At 37.9% G+C, this 19,407-nt stretch overlaps 1 protein-coding gene across 6 annotated transcripts in view; it reads left to right on the top strand.

Moving 5' to 3' along the window:
• Positions 1-19,407, top strand: part of CAMSAP2 (calmodulin regulated spectrin associated protein family member 2) — a 116,311-nt gene that overhangs the window by 52,765 nt on the left and 44,139 nt on the right. For 5 of the 6 annotated variants that reach the window (XM_003893333.5, XM_003893335.5, XM_003893334.5 and 2 more), the window contains one exon: positions 14,557-14,718. In XM_003893333.5, the coding sequence (XP_003893382.2) occupies positions 14,557-14,718 (162 nt within the window). Of the gene's footprint in view, positions 1-13,197; positions 14,251-14,556; positions 14,719-19,407 lie in introns of those variants that run through there. The other variant, XM_009190495.4, reaches the window with a different exon arrangement.

Raw genomic sequence — 19,407 nt, 5'->3', positions numbered from 1 at the left:
TTATAGACAGGTTTTTCAGTAAGTACAATAGGCCCTGCAAATCGGCGAGTTTGGCGTAACCAAATATTCCAGACTCTCTTCTTTCCCTATCTCTGACCTGGAACCAGCCATTTTCTGTGAAGCCTTGGGTTTATATTAATGGGGAATGTTATTTAGAAACCGTGATCTGGGGATAGATGCATTTATTGTTGCTGCTTTGGTGTTACTGCTAGGTCCTTAACTCATGACAGTGCCAGGAGAAATATGTAATCATGAGTTCTTACTGATATCTCCATAGGATTCTTCCATATTTGAATCTTAAAATGAGCATCTGCCACAGGGCCCCTTCCCAGAGGTATGCATTCCCAGCACAATGCAGTTCTTGGCTAGGGTCAAGTTGTATTGCCACCTGTGCCTGCCTTAATCTGGCTCTGCTGGCTGAGATCCATGTCTGTCTGGATTCACCAGCAGCATTCACCATCCATGCTCTACTTAGAGTCCCATCCACATTTCCACATTGTAGTTTTGTGTGTTTTTCAGTATGTATTGTGCAACCCCCAGCCATGTTGATCAGTCTGCTTGGGCAGTCCTCATTGCCTCCTGGTTATAAAGTTGTGTGGCTTCTGAGTGATTCATCCTAACCCTATTCTTGACATAAACCATGTTATTTTTAGAGCATGAAATGCATTGTACTATTATTGTCACTCCATTTTATAGTTGAGGTATTGAAGCACAGAGAAATTAAGGAATTTGCCAAAGATCACCTAGTTAGTAAGTGGCAGAGTTGGGATTAAACCTAGGTACTTTGCTTAAATGGTCTTTGCTAACCTATGCTGCTAGACTATAGGATTTATGTGGGGAAGTAGTAGAAGACCTGAAAAGAGTGATTATTTTAAGATCTTGAAGAATTTTAATATTATTTTAATAATCTTGGACTTGTTGGGTAGGCCCTGGGAAGTCACTGAAGGCTTTTGACTGTAGAGTGATGTGATTGGCAATGTCCTGTAGAAAGGTTAATCACTTGTAGCTGAGAAGGACTGTGAAAGCAAGATTCCTGATAGTATGCTATTCTTGGGCCCCTCTCTAGAGATCTAATGAGTCAGTCTCTAAGGTTTGAGGCCAGGGAATTTATGATCTTTTTGATGATCATGCATATTTGGAACGACTGCTCTAAACTGTTTCCTTTGTTTACTATATTCATTTGACTATTAGTATGCCATTCCTGTATGTGTCCATCCAGTAGAGCCACATTTAAATGCCCTTAATTTGCCATTCGAAGCTACATATAGTCCAGAGGAAGTCGATGAATCTGCTCAGGAGACATATGTTTCATTTGTTGGTGTCTTGCATTTTAATAGATATTTGGACTGTACTCTTTATTGTTTATATTAAATTTGCAATAAAGCTTAATATCAGCTTGTTTTAACATTATCTTGGAAACACTTCTTCACTGGGTGGTGTGATGATTAAATTCACCGAATGTAAATGACAAAATGTAAACCAGATGCTCATCTACTTGTATATAAACAGATGAAAGAGAACTCTCAACTACTTCCTTGTCTGTAATACTTGCTTCCTAAAATTTTGGGCAGAATTAATAGCAGCTAAATCAGTATTGTGCTGATAGTCGCATGCTAGTCATTATACTTTTTTGACTTGCTCTGTACACTTCACTGACATATCTAAATAGGGAGGTCCAAATAAAATAAAAATAGCAGTTTTGTACGATCAGTTGTTTAAGCATATGTCATATTGTTAAGATTTTTGAAACTCTTCAGAGAGGTATTTTGAATCTCATGAAAGTCACCCCTCTTGCCAGGACTGCCACATGGATAGTTCCATGGGTATAGCAGAGCAGCAGTGACACCTTTGGTCCTGACTATGTTTCATACAGATTGGATATAACAGCAGTATGTCTGGAACAACAATGCCATAATCCTCTTGTAGGTTACTACTTAAATATTTGCTGTTCAGTGTTTATTCCTGACCTGTGTTTTTAAAAAATCAATTGACCATAGACACATGGGTTTATTTCTGGACTCTCAGTTCCATTGATCTCTGTTTTTATACCAGTACTATATTGTCTTGATTATTGTTGCTTTGTAGTAAGTTTTAAAATCAGGAAGTATAAGTCCTCCTACTTTGTTCCCTTTCAAGATTACTTTGGCTATTGTGAGTCCCTTGAGTTTTAATATGAATTTTAGGATCAGTTTGTCCGTTTCTATAAAGAAGCTACCTGGGATTCTGACAGAGATCACATTACTTTGTATACCAATTTAGGAAAGTATTGCCATCCTGGCAGTATCTATCACTATGGGATACCTTTCTATTTATCTTTAATTTGTTTCAACAGTGTTTTGTAGTTTTCAGAGCATAAGTTCTACACTTCTTTTAAATGTATTGCAAAGTATTTTATTCTTTTTGGTGCTATCATAAATGGAATTGTTTTCTTAATTTCATCTGCAGATTGTTGATTGTGAATATATGTGTTTAGAAATGTAATTTCTTATTGTATATTGATCTTGTATCCTACAACCTTAGTGAACTCTTTTACTGGTTCTAATTGTTTTAGAGGATTCCTTAGGATTTTTTATACATAAGATCATGTCATTGCAAATAGAGATAGATTAACTTCTTTCTTTCTGGTCTGGATGCCATGTCAGGTGTTTTTTCATTACTGCAATTTAAGCAGTATTATTATTTTACCAGAAAAAAATTTCCTCTCAATATGTGGTTTTATAAAGGTTTCTAGATTCTTTGGATTTTTAGTATATATTCAGTTCTGCTGTAATGTAATGTATATGTTCCTTAAATCACTGTACTATGGAAAATTGTGCAATAAACACCACAGGACTTATGAGAAAAGCTGGTATGAGCAGTGTTATGTTGTTTTAAAATGATAGGAATCTATTAAAAATGGTGGTATAATTTTACATGTGTTAATGTTTAAAATATACATACATACTGTTATATGTATGGCACTTCACTTTGAAAAAAGCCTCAAGTTTTCCTGTGGAAGTAGCATTAAAATGGTTGCAGCACATGAGTTATTGTGAATTGTCCTATCTGAAATAGGACAGAAAGTGATAACACCAGAGAAAGTTATAATACCAGATGAGGAAGATGAGGGTATAGTTCATACTACACGTGGTGAACCGAAGGAAGTGGTAGGTATCTGAGATGTGTGTGCATATATGTATTTCTACATGTCTCAGTACAGTTGTGTGTGATTTTTTGCATTCACCTAGTATTTCTGGTGAACAAAGCTGTGCGTAAACAAACTGCAATTCAGATTGTTCCCTAATATACCAGTTGCATGGAAACAAATGTGTGTTTTTAAAACAGAAGTAACTATTTCTGTCAAATATTTACTCCTCTAATTGCAAAATGAAAGCCAACCTAATTCAATTTGCAGAAATTTGCTTTATACAGAATTTATCCCAAAAAATCCCTATACTACTAAGAGGCAAGAACATTGTAAAATATCTGAAGGTTATTTAGTTTTTAATTATACTTTAAGTTCTGGGATACATGTGCAGAATGTGCAGGTTTGTTACATAGGTATACACGTGCCATGGTGGTTTGCTGCACCCATCTACCCGTCATCTACATTAGGTATTTCTCCTAATGCTATTCCTCCCCTAACCCCCTACCCGCTGACAGGCCCCAGTGTGTGATGTTCCACTCCCTGTGTCAATGTGTTCTCATTGTTCAACTCCCACTTAGGAGTGAGAACATGCAGTGTTTGGTTTTCTGTTCCTGTGTTAGTTTGTTGAGAATAGTTTCCAGCTTCATCCATATCCCTGCAAAGGACATGAACTCGTCCTTTTTTATGGCTGCATAGTATTCCATGGTATATATGTGCCACATTTTCTTTATCCAGTCTACCATTGATAGGCATTTGGGTTGGTTCCAAGTCTTTGCTATTGTGAATAGTGCTGCAGTAAACATACGTGTGTATGTGTCTTTATAGTAGGATGATTTATAATCCTTTGGGTATATACACAGTAATGGAATTGCTGGGTCAAATGGTATTTCTAATTCTAGATCCTTGAGGAATCACCATACTGTCTTCCATAATGGTTGGACTAATTTACATTCCCACCAACAGTGTAAAAGCATTCCTATTTCTCCACATCCTATCCAGCATCTGTTGTTTCCTGACTTTTTAATGATTGCCATTCCGACTGGCTTGAGATGGTATCTCATTGTGGTTTTGATTTGCATTTCTCTAATGACCAGTGATGATGAGCTTTTTTTTATGTTTGTTGGCTGCATAAATGTCTTCTTTTGAGAAGTGTCTGTTCATATCCTTTGCCCACTTTTTGATGGGGTTGTTTGTTTTTTTCGTTGTAAATTCATTTAAGTTCCTTGTAGATTCTGGATATTAGCCCTTTGTCAGATGGATAGATTCCTGAAATTTTCTCCTATTCTGAAGGTTGCCTGCTCACTCTGATGATAGTTTCTTTTGCTGTGCAGAAGCTCTTTAGTTTAATTAGATCTCATTTGTCAATTTTGGCTTTTGTTGCCATTGCTGTTGGTGTTTTAGTCATGAAGTCTTTGCCCATGCCTATGTCCTGAATGGTATTACCTAGGTTTTCTTCTAGGGTTTTTATGGTTTTAGGTCTTATGTTTAAGTCTCTAATCCATATCGAGTTAATTTTGTATAAGTTGTAAGGAAGGGATACAGTTTCAGTTTTCTGCGTATGGCTAACCAGTTTTCCCAGCACCATTTATTAAATAGGGAATCCTTTCCCCCATTGCTTGTTTTTGTCAGGTTTGTCAAAGATCAGATGGTTGTAGATGTGTGGCATTATTTCTGAGGCCTCTGTTCTGTTCCATTGGTCTATATATCTGTTTTGGTTACTGTAGCCTTGTAGTATAAAGTTAGGTAGTGTATTGCGTCAAGCTTTGTTCTTTTTGCTTAGGATTGTCTTGGCTATATGGGCTCTTTTTTAGTTCCATATGAAATTTAAAATAGTTTTTTCCAATTCTGTGAAGAGAGTCAATGGTAGCTTGATGGGGATAGCATTGAATCTATAACTTACTTTGGGCAGTATGGCCATTTTCACGATATTGAGTCTTCCTATCCATGAGCATGGAATGTTTTTCCACTTGTTTGCGTCCTCTCTTATTTCCTTGAGCAGTGGTTTGCAGTTCTCCTTGAAGAGGTCCTTTACATCCCTTATAAGTTGTATTCCTAGGTATTTTATTCTCTTTGTAGCAATTGTGAATGGGAGTTCACTCATGGTCTGGCTCTCTGTCTTTTATTGTGGTGTATAGGAATGCTTGTGATTTGTGCACATTGATTTTGTGTAATGAGACTTTGCTGAAGTTGCTCATCAGCTTAAGGTGATGTTGGGCTGAGACGATGGGATTTTCTAAATATATAATCATGTCATCTGCAAACAGAGACAATTTGACTTCCTCCCTTCCTATTTGAATACACTTTATTTCTTTCTCTTGCCTGATTGTCCTGGCCAAAACTTCCAATACTATGTTGAATAGGAGTGGTGAGAGAGGGCATCCTTGTCTTGTGCCGGTTTTCAAAGGGAATGCTTCCATCTTTTGCCCATTCAGTATGGTATTGGCTGTGGGTTTGTCATAAATAGCTCTTATTATTTTGAGATATCTGTCATCGGTACCTAGTTTATTGAGAGTTTTTAGCATGAAGGGATGTTGAATTTTATCAAAGGCCTATTCTGCGTCTATTGAGATAATCAGGTGGTTTTTGTCATTGGTTCTGTTTATGTGTTGGATTACGTGTATTGATTTGCCTGTGTTGAACCAGCCTTGCATCCCAGGGATGAAGCTGACTTGATCGTGGTGGATAAGCTTTTTGATGTGCTGCTGGATTCAGTTTGCCAGTATTTTATTGACGATTTTCACATTGATGTTCATCAGGGATATTGGCCTGAAATTTTTTTTGTTGTGTGTCTGCCAGATTTTGGTATCAGGATAATGCTGGCCTCTTAAAAAGAGTTAGGGAGAAGTCCCTCTTTTTCTATTTTTTGATATAGTTTCAGAAGGAATGGTACCAGCTCCTCTTTGTACCTCTGGTAGAATTTGGCTGTGAATCTGTCTGGTCCCAGGCTTTTTTTTGGTTGGTAGGCTATTAATTACTGCCTCAATTTCAGAACTTGTTATTGGTCTGTTCAGGGATTCGACTTCTTCCCGGTTTAGTCTTGGGAGGGGGTATGTGTCCAGGAATTTATCCATGTCTTCTAGATTTTCTAGATTATTTGCATAGAGTTGTTTATAGTATTCACTGATGGTAGTTTGTATTTCTGTGGGATCAGGGTGATATCCCCTTTATCATTTTTTATTGTGTCTATTTGATTCTTCTCTCTTTTCTTCTTTTTTAGTCTGGCTAGCAGTCTATCTATTTTGTTAATCTTTTCAAAAAAACCGGCTCCTGGATTCATTGATTTTTTTGAAGGCTTTTTCATGTCTCTTTCTCCTTCAGTTCTGCTCTGATCTTAGTTATTTCTTGCCTTCTGCTAGCTTTTGAATTTGTTTGCTCTTGCTTCTCTAGTTCTTTTAATTGTGATGTTAGGGTGTCGATTTTGGTTTTTTCCTTCTTTCTCCAGTGGGCATTTAGTGCTATAAATTTTCCTCTAAACTCTGCTTTAGCTGTGTCCCAGAGATTCTGGTACATGTGTCTTTGTTCTCATTAGTTTCAAAGAACTTACTTATTTCTGCCTTAATTTTGTTATTTACCCAGTAGTCATTTAGGAGCAGGTTCAGTTTCCAGTTGTGTGGTTTTGAGTGAGTTTTTTATTCCTGAGTCCTAATTTGATTGCACTGTGGTCTGAGAGACTATTTGTTATGATTTCCATTCTTTTGCATTTGCTGAGGAGTGTTTCACTTCCAATTATGTGATCAATTTTAGAAAAAGTACGATGTGGTGCTGAGAAGAATGTGTATTCTGTTAATTTGGGGTGGCGAGTTCTGTAGATGTCTATTAGGTCTGCTTGATCCAGAGCTGAGTTGAAGTCCTAAATATCCTTGTTAATTTTCTATCTCATTGATCTAATATTGATAGTGGGGTGTTAAAGTTTCCCACTATTATTGTGTGGAAGTCTAAGTCTCTTTGCAGGCCTGTAAGAACTTGCTTTATGAATCTGGGTGCTCCTGTATTGGGTGCATATATATTTAGGATAGTTAGCTCTTCTTGTTGCATTGATCCCTTTACCATTATGGAATGCCCTTCTTTGTCTTTTTTGATCTTTGTTGGTTTGACATCTGTTTTATCAGAGACCAGGATTGCAACCCCTGCTTTTTTTTTTTGCTTTCCATTTGCTTGGTAAATCTTCCTCCATCCCTTTATTTTTACCCTGTGTGTGTCTTTGCACATAAGATGGGTCTCCCGAATACAGTACACCAGGGGGTCTTGACTCTATCCAGTTTGTCAATCCGTGTCTTTTAATTGGGGCATTTAGCCCATTTACATTTAAGATTAATATTGTTATGTGTGAATTTTATCCTGTCATTATGATGCTATCTGGTTATTTTGCCTGTTACTTGATGCAGTTTCTTCATTGTGTCGATGGTCTTTACAATTTGGTATGTTTTTGCAGTGGTTGGTACTGGTTTTTCCTTTCTATATTTAGTGCTTCCTTCAGGAGCTCTTGTAAGGCAGGCCGCGTGGTGACAAAAATCTCTCAGCATTTCTTGTCTGTAAAGGATTTTATTTCTCCTTCGCTTATGAAGCTTAGTTTGACTGGAAATGAAATTCTGGGTTGAAAATTGTTTTCTTTAAGAATGTTGAGGCCGGGCGTGGTGGCTCATGCCTGTAATCCCAGCACTTTGGGAGGCCAAGATGGGCGGATCACAGGGTCGAGGGATCGAGACCGTCTTGGCCAACATGGTGAAACCCCCTCTCTATTAAAAATACAAAAATTAGCTGGGTGTGGTGGTACACGCCTATAGTCCCAGCTACTTGGGAGGCTGAGGCAGGAGAATCTCTTGAACCCGGGAGGTGGACGCTGCAGTGAGCTGAGATCGCGCCACTGCACCCCAGCCTGGCGACAGAGCAAGATTCCATCTCAAAAAAAAAAAAAAAAAAAAAATAGAATGTCAAATATTGTCCCCCACTGTCTTCTGGCTTGTAGGATTTCCACATAGAGATCCCCTGTTAACCTGATGGGCTTCCCTTTGTGCGTAACCTGACCTTTCTCTGTGGCTGAGCTTAACATTTTTTCCTTCATTTCAACCTTGGAGAATCTGACGATTATGTGTCTTGGGGTTGCACTTCTCGAGGAGTATCTTTCATGTATTTCACTGTATTTCATGAATTTGAATATTGGCCTGTCTTGCTAGGTTAGGGAAGTTCTCCTGGATAATATCCTGAAGAGTGTTTTCCAACTTGGTTCCATTCTCCCCATCACTTTCAGGTATACTGATCAAATGCAGTTTTGGTCTTTTCACATAGTCCTATATTTCTTGGAGGCTTTGTTTGTTCCTTTTCATTGTTTTTTGTCTAATCTTGTCTCCACGCTTTATTAAGTTGATCTTCATTCTCTGATACCCTTTCTAAAATATCTGAAGGTTATTAAGGCTTACACTATCTAAATTATATTTAGATAAGTTACCCATAAGCTAAAAGCTAGAGTCAGATGACAGTATCTAAGATGAAATATTGAGTGTAGGTGGTATCCTTGTTTTCTTTTTCATAATCTTTTAAACTCATCTTATTACTTATTTATTTATTTGTTTGTTTGTTTGTTCTGGGAACCACAGTTGAGCTTTGAGAGGCAGGAGGACAGTGCTTGATGTGTTAGCAGCTAGTAACCCGTATTTTAACTGAGCTGAGAACAGTAGTAATACTATGCTGGCAATAGCAAGATTTTTATCTCTGCAGCCTTATAGTACAACTGTCTTGTTTTAAAACTGGATTTTATTTTAACTAAATTCCTTTTTAAACCAAGATGGTTATATATAAGAATGTCTTTGGATTGGAAGCCTTGGTTTTAGTTTATTCTTGAATTGTCAATATCAGAAGTTTAGAAATAGTAAAATTCAATGGCAAAGTAATAGTACATAATAACCACAGATTTATTGTGAAATGCTGGAGCCAACATGGAGGAATGGCAAGTATATGAGCTTTGACAATAGATGGTACCGGGGTTTTGAATCCTAGTTCTAACTCTTACTAACTCTGTGACCAAATGTAGATACTCATCCTGAGATTTCCTCATTGATAAAATGACATATCACCTCAGTGGAGTTGCAAGTGGTATTTTGCTTTCATCACCATGTAAATTAAAGATAAATGAAACTTACGAAAAAGTGTTTCTATAAATAAATGCTATGTAAAATATTTTCTAAATTGGAATAACTTTGAAAAACTATAGAGTATAATATGAATATGCTGTAGGTACCATTTTAGCAGAATAACTAATACCTCATGTTTGTGATTGATTTAAGTATTTATTTCCTTTTAAATACCTGTGGGAGTACTTGGTCATAGTAGGCACTCTAGCCACTTTATTAGTCCAAGAACTAAGTTCATTGTAGGATTTTTTTTTTAAGTTCTGTGTCTAAATCTGATACAAGAATAGTAAAAGCCATGCAGTGGCAGAACTTTTATCCTAATTTATAGGCTAAAAAACTTCTTATAATACTTAAAAGCTTTCCTTTCTTCAGTAGATTTAACCTTCATTTCTAATATATAAATGTAATTTATTTTTGCTTAGACTCCAGTGGTTGGAGATGATAAAAATATAATCCTTGTAACACAGATATAGAACCTAATGGTGGCCTTTGGATGATACTTCAGCTCTCACCCAGTAAAGTCCCTGGGATTCCACATTCCCCAAATCCTTTTCTTTTCACTGAAATGCCAAGTAGCCCTCCTGCTTTTTCTTCCATAACCAGTCTTCCTACTGCTGCTCTAAGATGTCATGCTATGCTCTGCCACCTGGTGGTCGCAATGTACACTGCTGTTTCTGTTGCTGCCGCAGTTGCCTCCTACTACAACACTGAGAGTCAAAGTGTAGAGGTTGGGATTAAGTCTGCAGGTGTGATGTTCAGTGATACGGGCTCTGGAGCCAGATTTCTAAGTTTGAATCCCTACATCACTGCCTCGTTGCTGTGTAACCTTGGACAGGTTATACAGTTTTCTTATCTGTAAAATAGGTAGGGTAATAGTGCTTACCTCACAGGGTTGTTTTATTCAATTAATACAAATGCTGAGAACATTACATACTGAAAACCGTACACGACAGAAAACAGTAAAATGCTGAAGACAGTATTTGAAACATAACAGTGTTAGCTATTGCTATTATTCTGATCGGAATGCTTTAGGTAAGCAATTAAATGTGTATATTTTATTTGGAGCTATCATAGCTCCAAACTGATCCTAGCCTTGAGTTTATTTTTTAATGTTGATCTTTTCTAACTCCATTATGTATACACTTTGTTATACATAATTTTTAACTCTCACTATCTCATATTGTAAAGTTAAGAAGTAAAAAAAAAAAAAGAAAAAAATCACACTAAAATGAGAGTTCTTTTTTTTTTTTTTTTTTGAGACGGAGTCTCGCTCTGTCGCCCAGACTGGAGTGCAGTGGCGCGATCTCGGCTCACTGCAAGCTCCGCCTCCCGGGTTTACGCCATTCTCCTGCCTCAGCCTCTCTGGTAGCTGGGACTACAGGCGCCCGCCACCTCGCCCGGCTAGTTTTTTGTATTTTTTAGTAGAGACGGGGTTTCAGCATGTTAGCCAGGATGGTCTCGATCTCCTGACGTTGTGATCCGCTCATCTCGGCCTCCCAAAGTGCTGGGATTACAGACTTGAGCCACCGCGCCCGGCCAAAATAAGAGTTCTTAAAGTGAGTGAATATCATATGGAAATAACCATAGCACAATAGTGGAAATTTTAGAAATTTGTTTTTTTAATTTAGGAAGTTAATCAGTGAAATGAACTTTGTTCTGAAAATGTATCCCAATTTTCCAAGTAAACTATATATTTTATTTGTGTTTTTTACATACTATAACAAGATAATTTCTAAGTTTTACTTTTATTCATTCTTCTTCCCTTTCTGGTGTGTGTGTGTGTGTGTGTGTGTGTGTCTGTCTGTCTGTCTGTCTGTGGTATTCAAACATTATTATGGTATGATGTTCCGTTTTTCTTGTTTCTGTTCTGTTTCCTTCCTTTTTCATATTTTTGTTTATATGTATGAAACAGTATTATGGTGTGATATTCTGTTTTTTTCCCACTCAATTTTATACTGTACACATTTCCCTTTTTGTTAAATAGTTTAATACATCATAAGTTACTCATTTTGGTTGGATATTGTTTTCTTTTTGTTGTATAATATTATAATGGTTATTTTTTATTTATACAGCTTTTTTCTCCTCTCTCATGTGTTTGTAGAACAACTGCCAAAAGGAGTGTTAAGAGTACATGAATGATTTTGTGTCTCTTGAAATATTTTCCCACATTTTGATCCAAAAGTGCCATGCTTTTTAATGCTATTAAACACAAATTTACTTTCACCCATAAAACATTGTCTAGGAACAGAGGTGAAAAAGACAGGATCCCTGCTCTCTAGGGCTAGAGTATAACAGAGAGGATACGTACAGATGAATGACTAAAAAGGCTACAACATTCTGAGTATGAAGGAAGAACTGGGATAGTTGGACAGTAGCAGTGTGGAAAATACTTCTTAAAGGAGATTGAATATGAAAATATGGTTTTAATTTGAAATAATTATTGATGCTAATTTTTCTTTCTTGCATATTATGTTTGTCATTTCCGAAACACATTTTTTTGCTTTGCAACAAAGTGACTTAACTCCTGCCAACTGCATGATATGGTAGAAAGAGCACACAGGTTTGGATAAATTGCTTAATTGTCTAAACCTCAGTTTCTGCACATATAAAACATAAATGATACTTCCTTTAGAGAGTTTTGAGGATTATAGAAAGTGTATTTTATCTATTATCTCCAGGCTTATTTCAAAAAATATTTGAAATGAAAGAATTAATATACTAATAAAGTATTTAGCACAGTATGTGGCATATAAGTTAGACTTAGTAAGTAGGAGCCACTATTGGTTTTATGATTGCCAATGTTAAGCATTCTGCTTCTTACGAAGCATCAGCTTTCCTATAGATACTGCTCAGTTTTCTAGAAGCTGAAACTGCCACCTTCTAAATGATCAGAATTCACTTCCTCAACCTCCAGAGTAAGCCCAGCTCTTGAGTCTTTATAGTAACTAAAAAGCTAGCTTCTTTCCTTCGTTTCCTTTCTTCAGCCCCTGCTAACTGCCAGGTACCATTTTAGATGTAGGGAATAGGAAGATAACTGAGATAATGTCCTACACTGTCTACCTAGAGAAATAGAGTCAGAGGTAGGTGACTGTACACATGTCAGAGAAATCAGTGGTTCTCAACCCTGGCTGCTCATTAGCATCACCTGGGGAAGCTGTTTAAAAATACCAGTGCTGATACCATACTTTAGATAATTTAGGGGTTAATGCAAGCAGAAACAGTATTCTGTAGGAATCTGTACTCATTGATAGGTTGAGTGAGTCATTTTGATTGGAAAGAGAACTGGAAAAATCTTCACAATTAGAGTAATATTCAAACCAACGACAAAACTTAGTCTATATTGTTAGGAGGACAACAAGCTAGGGCACAAAAACTTGAAAACTGATAGCAGATTGGAGAAGGAAATGGTAGATTACAAGGCTAGACTAACAAGTACAAACCAGCTAATAAGAAAGAAACTTTACGTCTGTTAAGGAGTTTAGATTTCATTATGTAGAAAATGAGGTAGACTTTATGAGAGAATGATATGATGCAATCTCTGATTTGGAAAAAACAGCTAGCCGCTAGTTTATAACATTGTCAAAAATAAATTCTAGATGGAATTAAAGTTATGGAAAAAATAGAGAATAATATTTCTCTTTTTTTTTCTTTTTTTTTTTTTTGAGACGGAGTCTCGCTCTGTTGCCCAGGCTAGAGTGCAGTGGCCAGATCTCAGCTCACTGCAAGCTCTGCCTCCCGGGTTCACGCCATTCTCCTGCCTCAGCCTCCTGAGTAGCTGGGACTACAGGCGCCCGCCACCTCGCCCTGCTAGTTTTTTGCATTTTTTAGTAGAGACGGGGTTTCACCGTGTTAGCCAGGATGGTCTCGATCTCCTGACCTTGTGATCCGCCCGTCTCGGCCTCCCAAAGTGCTGGGATTATAGGCTTGAGCCACCGCGCCCGGCCGAGAATAATATTTCTATATTTTGAGGTTGGAGAAGACCTTTATAAACATGTTATGAACTCCAAAGTCATAAAGGAGAACATTGAAATTAACAGATTTTACCAAGTAAATATTTAAAACTCTACAACAAAAGGTACCCTAAAGTTGAAAGTTTGGCGACAAACTAGGCGAAAATATTTGCTACCTCAGTGACAGAAGGTTAAAGTACCTAATGTATACCAAGCTCTTACAAATCAATTAAGAATAGGCAAAAGATTGAACAGGTAGTTTAACAAAGAAGAAATACAAATGGTTGCTAAAGCACGTAAAAGGATGCTTATCTTCAGTAATAATCAGGATTGTAAAATCAAACAAGAGTGAGGTCTTTGAAACTTTCGTGCTGATACAGAGTTTTAAAGTGAATAATATCTAATGTTGTCAAAAATGTGGAGAAACAGGCAGACTGATAACATTGTTGGTGGGAGATAAGTTGGTGTAACCTGTCTAGAGACTATATTAGTGGTTATCTATCAAAACTTAAATTGTGGTTGCCCTTGGACCCAGTAGCCACAACTAAGAATTATACCTGGAGAAATACAATGTTGTAACATTGTTTGTAATGCTAAACAGTGTAAATGTATACATATTTGATAGGCATTAAACTTTTTTGTAGGAATATATACCAGACTGAAGAAACTGGTGGAGGAGGGGCACTTTATATACTTCTGTAATGTTTGTGATTTTTTTTTAGAACTTCCATATAACTCTGTGTGTGTGTGTGTGTGTGTGTGTCTGTCTGTCTGTCTATCCATCCATCCATCCCAAATCTTATCTATCTATGCCAAAGGCTAGAAGTCCTGTTCCGGATGAATTAGATGAGGAAGAAGTTGGAGGCAGGAAAACCAGTTAAAGAATTTTTTGCCTTGTTCAGGTGTGAGAAATGTTTGGGTCTGAATTGGAACTGTGACAATCAGAATGAGGAAGAGGGAAGATTTGAAAGATAGAGAATCTATAAACTTGTACTATGTGAGTGGGAAGAATGAGGAAAGACCATCAAAGATGGTTCTGAAGTTGGTAAGTTATATTGCTGAGTAAGCAACTATGACATTATTAAAAATAGGAAAAACAGGAAAAGAAGCATCTTTGGAGTAGAAGATAATGAGTATCTTAAATATAGATCCTCAATATGTATTTGAACAATAAATTAGTTTGGTTCAGTTAGCTCATCTTTAGCATCTATAATTTATGCTTTCTTATTCAGGCTGGTCTTGTGTAGTTATTCTTCTGCTTGCTAGGAGATGTCATTAACGTTTCAAAATATATAAAAAGCAATTTCTAAGTATAATTTTTAAACGATTTGTTCTTGTTTTATATTTTCAGAGTGCACATTTGGCCATGATAGATACCCTCATGATGGCTTATACTGTAGAAATGGTCAGTATAGAAAAAGTAATTGCGTGTGCTCAGCAGTATTCAGCTTTTTTCCAAGCCACGGATCTGCCCTATGATATCGAGGACGCTGTCATGTACTGGATAAATAAGGTAGGATTATACTCACTTGAGTAAATTGCATCTCATAGCCAGAAAATGTGAAATTCTAAATTATACATTGCCACTTCATTACTCTTTTTGTTTCAAATCAGAGTGCAAACTTAAGTTGTAAAATGTACTTAAATTTTTTTTATTAAAAAAGCTTAAAATGATGAAAATAGATTTCTGTATACTCAGCAATATTTATAATTATTCTTTTTTTTTTTTTTTTTTTTGAGAAGTAGTCTCGCTCTGTCACCCAGACTAGTGGCTCACTGCAACCTCTGCCTTTCAGGTTCTAGCAATTCTCATGCCTTGGCCTCCCAAGTAGCTGGGATTACAGGCATTTGCCACCATACCCGGCTAATTTTTGTATTTTTAGTGGAGACGGGGTTTCACTATGTTGGCCAGGCTGGTCTCGAACTCCTGGCCTCAAGTGATCTACCCACCTCAGCCTCCCAAAGTGCTGCAATTACAGGTGTGAGCCACCATGCCTGGCCAATATTTATAATCATTTTTAATGATTAATCTAGTTCATACCAGATTATGGAAAAATTCAGAACACTCCTAATAGTGAACTATACACAGTGGGTGTTCAGTAAATATTTTTTGAATTCATTTCAGGAATGAAATAATTTTCTTACATTTCCGGTTAGAGGATTCTTAGGTTTGCTTGACCAAGTTGCACAAGATCATGATTGTGGATTTCTCTTCTTGGAAATTTTTATGAAACTGTGATTTATGCTTTGAAGATGCTTAATTTGTCAGCTTATCACTCCCTTTGCAAATTTGAGTAGTTAATTTGTCTTGATCCACTTTCATTTACCACTGTCAGCCAAGAGAAAATTAAACCTTATCTGAAGACAAGCACTAGAAGTTATATGTCCAGGTATCTTTTCTTGAAAGCTGGCATGAAGCTTGCAATAAAAAGCTAAATGTAAAAAACACTATTACAGCTATCTTCATTATCCATAATATCAGTATCATTGTAGAAGGACTGCTTAATACTTTGCCTCTGGAGTTCCTTTATTTCTTCATCTTTAGTAATCTTTCCCCCACTCCTCCTCAGCTGTAGAAAATCACAGTCACATTCTAGACCTATTCATCTTGAGAAACTGTGCAAGCTTCACATCCCATTACAGACTTCCCATTCTTGAACAATTTTTCCTATCTTCCTAACTCACTTGCTTTAAATATTAATTTAAAAATGTTCAACCTCATTATGACTTATAAACCATTGAGCCTATTAATTTCTCACAATCTTGTTGGACTTCATATTTGTCCATCTTGAACTTAGATTTTTATAAGTACCCTCAGTTCTTATGTCTCCCCTTCCCTCCCTGTTACTCATTTGGTAACAGCTCAGATGGTTTAGCTCAGTTACGCATTTTATTTATAACCTGCACTTGCAGAGGCAAATATTGCTGGAGAAATTTACACAAGGAAGTTGGTTTCACTTTAAGTTCATAAGCACAAACTTCCACTGCCAGTCCAAGAAATGTGTCCTTAAGTTTGCTTTCCCACGCTTCATGACAACTGTTACCCATTTTCCTGATTCTCGGACCTTCTGTAACCCTTTCCCTACTACTGTCAGCTAAATTTGCCTTATCTTTTCTTGAGACCAGAGATGGGAAGGCTTTAGATGGGAATTATCTTCCCTTTATACTAGCAAATCTGTAAACAGTTTTGGATTAGCACTCATTGCCTTTTGTCCTGCTGTTAGAATGAAGAATTTCCCCCTTCACATCAAATGTGAGTTCTCCACTACTTGCTCTAGAACTTTCTTCCCTTTTTCATGGTCATTGGTCCTCTATTTCAGTTCTTACATTTTAATGTACATAAAAATCACCTGGTGTATTAGTCCATTTTTCTTCTTATAACAGAATACCTGGGCCGGGCACAGTGGCTCACGCCTGTAATCCCAGCACTTTGGGAGGCCGAGGCAGGTGGGAGGTCAGGAGTTCAAGACCAGCCTGGCCAATATGGCGAAACCCTGTCTCTACTAAAAATATAAAAATTAGCTGCACATGGTGGCGGATGCCTATAATCCCAGCTACTCGGGAGGCTGAGGCAGGAGAATCACTTGAACCTGGGAGGCGGAGGTTACAATGAGCCGAGATCATGCCAGTGCACTCCAGCCTGGGTGACAGTGAGATTCTCTCAAAAAAAGAATAATAATAATAATAACAACAGAATACCTGAAACTGGGTGATTTATAACAAAAAGGAATTTATTTCTTATAGCTATGGAGGCTAAGAAATCCCAGGTGAAGAGGCCACTAGTGAGAGCCTTCTTGCTAAGTTGGGGCTCTGCAGAGTCCTGAGGCAGCACAGGGAATCATATGTTTGAGCATGTTAGCTCAGCTCTATCTTCCCCGTCTTACAAAGCTGCTAGCGATAGCCTGTTGATCCATTGATGTGTGAATTGGGTCGGCTCTCATAAGCCAATCACCTCTTAAAGGTCCCCACCTTTCAGTACTGCCACAGTGGAGATTAAGTTTCCACATGAATTTCAGAGGGGGGCAAATATTCAAACCATAAGAACCTGGGAACGTGTTAAAATGGCTGCTCTGAATGAGGAGGTGTCTAGGGTGAAGCAGGAGAGAGTGCATTTCTAACAAGCTCCAGGTGATACTAATGCTGCTGGTCTGGGACCACACTGTTATTTGTTCACTCCCACATCGTCTGACTCTTGAAGCTCCCTATTGGATCGTTCTCGTAAGAATACAGATTTGGGCCAGGTGTGGTGGCTCACGCCTGGAATCCCAGCACTTTGGGAGGCAAAGGCAGGCGGATCACCTGAGGTAGACAGTTCAAGACTAGCCTGGCCAACATGGTGAAACCCCACTCTACTGAAAATATAGTAATTAGCTGGGTATGGTGGTGGGTGCCTGTAATCCCAGCTACTTGTGAGGCTAAGGCAGGAGAATTGCTTGAACCTGGGAGGCAGAGGTTGCTGTGAGCCGAGATGGTGCCATTGTACTTCAGCCTGGGTGACAGAGTAAGACTCCATCTCAAAACAAAACAAACAAAAAAAGAATACAGACTTGGAGGCTGGGCACAGCAACTCATGCCTCTAATGCCAGCGCTTTGGGAGGCTGAGGCGGGTGGATCATCTCAGGTCAGGAATCCGAGACCAGCCTGACCAACATGACGAAACCCTGTCTCTACTAAAAATACAGAAATTAGCTGGGCGTGGTGATGTGCGCCTGTAGTCCCAGCTACTCGGGAGGCTGAGACAGGAGAACCGCTTGAACCTGGCAGGTGGAAGTTGCAGTGACTTGAGATTGCACCACTGCACTACAGCCTGGGCAACATAGCAAGACTCCATCTCAAAAAGAAAAAAAAAAAACAGACTTGCTCTAGTGTCTTCCATCCTAAGAAACAAAACTTCCCCATCCTAATACAAGCCTATTTCTCCATACAACAGAATCTCTCAAGAGTTGTTTGCTATTTCTTTAGCCTGCTGTTATCTCTCTCCCATACCCATTCCTACCCTGAAATTGTTCCTGAGTGTATCAAAAAGGCAAATCCAATCAATAATTTTTTGTCCTTAATTTAAACTCAATTTTTACTTCTAAAGCTTGAACCACCTTTTTGAAGTTTCAGTGGAAAACCCAAGGTGTTTACCAAGCCCTCCTCTACTTGGTAGGATTTGAACACCAAACTCTGCCTCCCCTATGGTGGCAATTTCTTTGACTTCTCAGCAGTTGTCTTCTCCCTGCATTTCTTAAAATCTTTCCTACACATGCCCAGTCTAGGGCTCAGCCAAGAGTTGAGGGAAGTTTATATGCAGATTTTGGGCCTCACCCATTACCCTTCCTACAATATTCCTCCTCAATATCCAGCTACTCTGGCAGTGCCAGATTTCTCCCTTGATTCCTCCTGCCAACCAGACTACAGTTTTCTCCTTGAGTTCTAGTCACAGTGCACTGTTGAATTGAGGGTAAGGCCATATAAACATGGATTTCACTCAGTATGTTTCTTTCTTTTTCAAAGTTGAATTCTTTCTTGCTTCTACTTGCTCTTGGTCGCTCACCAGTACCTCCAACAGATGCTTTATATATTTTGTCCAGAGTTTATAATTGCTCTCTGCAGAGCTTAGTGTGATGCATGCTATTCTACTATTACCAGAACCAGAATTCTAAAAGTATCTTTTTATAGTGCAGCTTGGATCAGGCCATTCTTTTGCTCAAAACTCTTTAGTGACTTACTTTACCCTTAAAATAAAATGTAAAATTTATCATGGCCTGCAAGGTACCACCTACTCTGACCCTGTGTACTCCATGCTAGGCTCATGGCCACTGTTCCCCTTTCTCACTTATTTGACTTCATTCCTGCTCTATGCCTTTTCTCATCTCTGAACCATTGAACCTCATGTTTCCTATTCCCGGGCAACTCAGCTCCCAGCTTTCTGCATGGCTTAGTGCTTCTGCTCTCCATCAGCTTGAATAGCACTTTTCCCTGACAACCTTATCTAAATGAAGTGCCTCTATCAACCCCTTGTTTTCTATACTCGAACACTCTACCTTTTTTCTTTCATAGCACTTTCAGACTAATTACTTTTTTAATCGTTTAATTTTTTAAAATCCGTCTTCCTAACTAGAATAGTCTATGTGAGGATAGGTACAATGAACTTTTTATTTCTAGTGCCTATGATGACCTTCTTTCTTCTTTTCAGTTTTAGTGTCTAGACTAGCAC

Source organism: Papio anubis, chromosome 1 (genome assembly GCF_008728515.1).
Source record: "Papio anubis isolate 15944 chromosome 1, Panubis1.0, whole genome shotgun sequence".
Taxonomy (NCBI): domain Eukaryota; kingdom Metazoa; phylum Chordata; class Mammalia; order Primates; family Cercopithecidae; genus Papio; species Papio anubis.
The sequence above is the reverse complement of the archived record's forward strand: the minus strand, read 5'-3'. Positions and strand labels throughout refer to the sequence as shown.